The 6072-nt window shown below is 42.9% G+C and overlaps 1 protein-coding gene across 1 annotated transcript; it reads right to left on the minus strand.

Moving 5' to 3' along the window:
* Positions 1-264: 264 nt before the first annotated feature.
* On the minus strand, positions 265-1692 carry LOC308135558 (zinc-binding protein A33-like; the record flags this gene model as incomplete). Its single annotated transcript, XM_080503610.1, has 1 exon — positions 265-1692. One exon carries the CDS (start codon positions 1690-1692, stop codon positions 265-267), a length of 1428 nt encoding a protein of 475 aa, XP_080359736.1.
* Positions 1693-6072: the final 4380 nt, after the last annotated feature.

The following is a 6072-nucleotide window of genomic DNA, read 5'->3' on the forward strand; positions in this document are numbered from 1 at the left end:
AGAAATAAAACAATTAACTTTTCAATATTGTTATTATTTTTTTATGTACTTTTATACGATTTTTAGGTTAAAACCATAAAACAGTTTGTCTTTTTTTTTTTTACTATTAGGAGTTTGCATGAAGTGATAAATTAATATTTGATGACATACCTGAGTTAGTCCATATTTAAACTGTAAAATGATTGTCATTATTTCAAACAGAACAAACTTTCTTCCTCTTCCTGCACTTTAGTTTGGTTTGATATAAACGTGTGAACCTGAACATCACAGAGGAACCTCAGTCTGACAGATGGTGACACTTTGGGTTTTGCCTCCAGCAGCTTTTCCAACATTGAAAAAAGGAAAGAGTTTCTCAGTGAAAGTGTCTTTGTGAGTGTAGATGTGACTCAGGTCTCCAGAGTCGTAGAAGGAAACCTTCCCCTTGTCGTAGTCCAGCTGGACTCTGATCCTCTGGAGACTCTCCTTCACACTGACTGGTTTACCATCACCATTACTGTATCTTCCATTACGATAACATAAACACCAGATTCCATGTTTGGGGGAAGCAAATCTCTCTCCCTTCCTGTCAACAGACTCTTTAGCCAATCCAACAACCCAGAATGGATGATCTCCCACCTCCACCTCCCAGATGTGTTTCCCTGAGCTGAAGCCCTCAGAGCCCAGAACATCACAATACTGAGTGAATCTCTCTGGATTATCAGGAAGCTGCTGTCGTTTGTCTCCACGTCTCACACTGGTCAGATCATCAGACAGGTAGAGGCAGTGTGCTGCAGTGTTTGGGTCCAGAATGACAGGAGTGAAGTGGACCTGGTCCTTCATCTTGCTCCAGACTGAGAAGGCCAGGTTTCCCAGGTGTTTGGCCACATCTATGAGCAGTCCTGAGGGCAGCTGTGGATCTGACAGTGAGCCCTGGGCTCTGGCTCGGCTCTGAACGTCTCTGTAGCTGCTGAGGAACGCCACGCTGGCTTTCTGCAGCTCTGCTTCAACAGCACCTATGCAGTCTGAGAGGGAGGAGATCTGCTCCTCAATCGTCTTCATCTCTCTGCTCACACGCTCTGCCTTCTGCTCCTCTTCCTCCCTCAGAGCTGCCAGTCTGGACTCCTCTTCCTCTCTCAGGAACTGGTGCAGCTTGTTGAACTGGGCTCTGATCTGCCTCTCTGTGGACACCAGCTGCTTCTTGGACTCTCGGACCAGGTCATTGTATGTTTCCTGTATGTTTTGGTGTTTGTTCCTCTGGTCCTGCAGAGACTTGAAGTCACATCTCAGCTGCTCCTTCAGATCGTCCACTGCTTTTCCTAAAGGAAGCACTTTGTGGCTGCTGTCATGAGGAAAATGGCAGACGGTACATAAAACTCTCTGCTCATCCACACAGAACAGTTTGGGCTCTTCTTGGTGTTCACGACACACCAGCTCCCCCTGCTGGTCGTTCTCTTCTCCCTCAGATGATCCAGATTTCTGTCTGCCAGCAAAAGAGTCTGCCAGCTCCTTCAGACCAAAGTTCACAATTGGATGGTCGTTGGAGGATTTTCTTTTACAAACAGGACAGTTTTGGTTTCCAGCTTTTCCCCAGAATTGCTGCAGGCAGTTTGAACAGAAGCTGTGGTGACAGCTCAGAGACACGGGTTCTAGGAATGTTTCATCACACACATAGCAGCTCAGGAACTTCTCGACATCAGTACTTCTTTCTGCCATTTCTTCTGAAACTGTCAGCAGGACTCACCAGTTCAGTCTCTTCAGGGTTCCACTTAAAATCCTCCAATTGTGTGTTTTTCAGCAGAAATCTCAGCCTAAGGTGGAGTCGCTGCTCCGTTCAGCAGGATACTTTCACTTTCTTCTTCTTGATAGCGAGGATCGGATTTGAACGAATCGTTCAGAACCCGCGAGTCACTTTACTGAACGGTGACTCACGAGTTTTCACGTTCATTAACTCGTTCACTGAGTCATTCTTGCTACAGCCTCCAACTGCAGAGAGGAAAATATAAAAGTCACTGTTCTGCTGCTAGTCGAACTCCATTACTCACTTTAGTCGCCCTGTGAGAAAAGCAGCTGTAAAGCTAATCGAGCTTCTAAAAGAGCTGCTAAAAGAGCTCGAAGCCGAGCCGCTACCGCTCGCTGCTGAGCAGCTTCCGGCTCCTTACAGTCACACGAGGCTTTCAGCAGCTCGAGTCAGCTCGTAGGTGAAGTTCAGCCCGAATGACCGACTCACCTCGCTTCAGTCGTTCAGCTCACATGCCCGAGTCACCTCGAAACTCGAAAGAGTCGTTCACTGATCGGTCAGTCGCACTTCCGCTGTGTCGTTCACCTCGTGAGCGGTGAGCGGTGAGTCCTCCGCCCCTCCCTCACCGGAAAATCTGCAGCGGCGCTCGGAACGTTTCTGAGTGACGGTGGAGAAACAAAAACACACGTTGTTTGTTTCACAAAGCTTGTAGAGATAAATACATGAATAATACATGAATAAATACACAATAAACAATGCTAAAATACGAAGTAAGAATATTGGAAGGAAAAAAACCCTGTAACATCACATGTATATATTAATATATACTGTATATCTGCCATTCTGGATGCCAGGTATTTATTCAGTTTAATCATTCATCTAATTTATTTTCTGATTCAACTAAACCTCAAAAACAACACACATAATGGAGAATAATGAGACCAGGACCACTAAAAACTAATGTGTACTGATTGTTTATTTTCCTCAGAAGTGTTTCAGAATGTTAATATGAATACATGATTCTCCTCCTGGTTCATGTCGCAGTTCAGCTGATCCTCCAGGTCCTGGAGCGGGTGGAAATAGTGCGCATGCGCAACTGAATCAAATGGCTCAAATGACTCAGACAACCGGTTCACTTGGATGAACGACTCAAAGAACGTGAGTCCGTTCAAGGAGTCGGGTTTCTCATCACGAATTTGAATCCCCCCACATGATGAAGTAGGTGCTGCACTACTTCTGCACTGTGTTCAACCATTGTGTCAATAAGAAGTGCTGCTGTGAAGACAACTATTGTCACACTGAGTGTTGAACATCAGCTACTTTCTCCTGTTGATTGAAACCTTGTTGGACACATGGAACATTGGCTGTGGATTCTTCTTGCTGCTCTTTTCTTTGGTAAGATACAAAACTCTACATGTTTCCTCTTCAAACACTTGAACACATTACTGAGCTCTACATGAAGAACTTTGAATGTTCAGGATCCAGAAAATCACTGTCCTTCATTTCTGCTGCTGTTTGTTTCCTTGTAGAAACACATTTGATTTCTCTAAATTATTTATTATGAACTCTTCAACGCTACTGACTCATCTCCTTCAATCAATCATCTATTAATTCATTTCTTTCTCTTTATGTTCTCTTCTTCTCCAGAGTGTAAAGGAGAAGACAAAGTGATGCAGCCACCAGGAGACGTTATTGCTACTGAAGGAAACAGAGTTATACTGAAATGTACTTTTGAGACAAGTAATCAATTTCCAACATTGTTCTGGTACAAACAAGAAGTAAACAGTTTTCCAAAGTTCATCTTAAAGGTTTACTCAACAACAGTGGAGAATGCTGCAGGGTTCCCTGAAGACAGATTTGGTGCTGAACTCAAAGAGAAATCATTTCCTCTGGAGATCCAGAATGTTGAGCTGTGTGACTCTGCTGTGTACTACTGTGCTCTGCAGCCCACAGTGACAGGAAACAGTACAACTGTGTACTCAAACCTTTGGAGCAAAGACAATGCAATACTCCACTACATCCACTAGAGGGCCTCACTCTCTGCTGCACTGCTGTGGTTTGTTGAGATGCAGTGAGGATGAGTTTCACTCTGAGACATTGTGACAGTGAACTGAATCATGAAGACATCAAGGTTCTTCAACAAGCTACAAAGAAAGTTCAATCATTTAAATTAAAGTACAGAAACAATAAAAATGACAAGTTTTTCTGTACATGTTTTAAAAAGACAAATAACACATGGCTGTAAGAAATATTATCAAGAAACAGACATTATAAGACAACAAAATAGTCAACAAAGATACAGAATAGCAGTTTTGGAAAGGAGGGAAATATGCTCATCAACCTCAACACGATGTGGCATGTCATGTTCTGCAGGATGACCCATAGGGGGCGCTCCTTGAGGTCACTGGGTCACAACAATCAAGCTTGTCAACAGTGTTTGTCACGTGACTGTTTATTTCATGTTTGTAAGCCTTTGCTTCCTGCTGGCCTCCACTGCAGGGACATCACCGTCAACATGTCCACAGTGAACGTGTCAAAAACATTGGTTCTCTGTATCCTGCAAGTCCAACTCTTCTGGGGGGAAATGACACTTGGTGGACAGTGTGCGGCCATGGGACGGACTGACTGACTGACTGACTGGAGGCTGTTGGTGATGCTCTGTCATTGTTGACTGTAAATTGTCTCAGTGGTTTGACACTAAACGTCTCTTTATCATGACTGAGCAGAACTCTAAAAATTGTACTGGGTATTAAATCGTCTGCAATTACAAGTGTGACGTGTAAAGGTTTACTTTGAAGGGAATTTTAAACATTTGGCCTGTTGATGTTTAATTTGTACGATCGTAGCAGTGGATCATTTATCCTAGTTTTATTACTTTAACATGTACAATGTGTAATATAATGCAGAAAAACAACACTTTTATAATGATGTACCTGCTTTAAAGGGGCACTGGACATTACAATGTTTAAGATAAAGGCAGGTTTATTTTAATGTTCTGTCTTACTGCAACTTCACTGCAGTTATGAAATATAAAAAAATGTGCTTATGATCATTTTTGTTTGAAAACCAAAAGAACTTTGTCTTTACAGGAGCAATTGTACAATATTTCTGAGCTCCAGGCGTTGATCCAGAGGATCTTCCCAACTTCATGGACCGTCCCATTCCTCAGAACCTCCTCCTGACCAGGAAGCAGCAGAGCGTCTTCATCTGCACATTTACATGATCAGCTCCCTGTTTTGGTGAAGCAGTAGGAGGTCAAAAGAAAACATTCCAACCTGACCTTCTGATGACATCACTGCTCCAGAGCTTCACACTTTCATCACAATAAACATTTGGAGGACAGGCTTCAAGACCTGAGTTACATTCCACTGCCATTTTAGGTGGAAAATCAACTTTGCTTCATGAATCTGAAGACGTACATACATAATGCAAAAATCATCAGGATTCTGACTCTGAAGTCAAAATGCTAAATCTCTAATCACTTACGAGACACATGCATTTGAATGTGACAACCTCAGATGGAGCACAGATCTGCTTGTGCAAATATTCAAACTGTTAGCTCAGTAGAAAACTTTCAAAGTTTCACCAAGACACTTAGATTCATCTCTGTGGTTCATCTTACATGATATTTTGTGTTTCAAGGAGGATAAAGCCAAACCTCAGCTCAGCCACACTGGGCCGTACTTCTACATGGAGGTCAGAGTGATCGGCTGGAATCAGTCCTTTCAATTCATGTTGCATCATCCAATCAGCTCCCAGACAAAACTAAAGTGTGGCCTCTCATGCTTGACTGGCCACAAGTTGATTCTAATAAAACATGTCAACACATCTCCACATTTCTGTAACGGGGGAAAAATGCTGGCGTGAATCTCGCTGGAGACAAAAATATTCATTTTATAAGAACAGAACTATGTCTGAATCAAGGTGACTTTGCTGTAAACAATAAGAATAGAAATATCAAAGTTAGATTTCCACTGATTTTTGGGAAAAAAATGTAGAAATGCAAGTTTCTTTTCCAACAACACCTATTATTTTCACACTGCCAGGAATTTCCTGCCTCACTTTACTTCTACCTTCACTATGCTGACGGTTTTTAAATGTTGATGTTTTTCCACAGTTGACAATGAAATGAAGTGAGATCTTGAAGCCTGTCGGAGGAAGTGGAACCAATCTGTGGATTGCCCTGAGAACGAGCTGCACTCTGCCTGTGGCCTCAGCAGAGAGGAACTTCTCAAAGCTGAAGCTCATCAAGACCAACCTGAGGTCAGAGGTCATCCAGGGACAGGATGGCCTCACTGGTCCTGCAATAATCAGCATCAACCATGAGAAGACAAGCAGCCGTCATATAAGGACAT

The sequence above is a fragment of the Blennius ocellaris genome (assembly GCF_963422515.1).
Source record: "Blennius ocellaris genome assembly, chromosome: 10".
Classification (NCBI taxonomy): Eukaryota; Metazoa; Chordata; class Actinopteri; order Blenniiformes; family Blenniidae; genus Blennius; species Blennius ocellaris.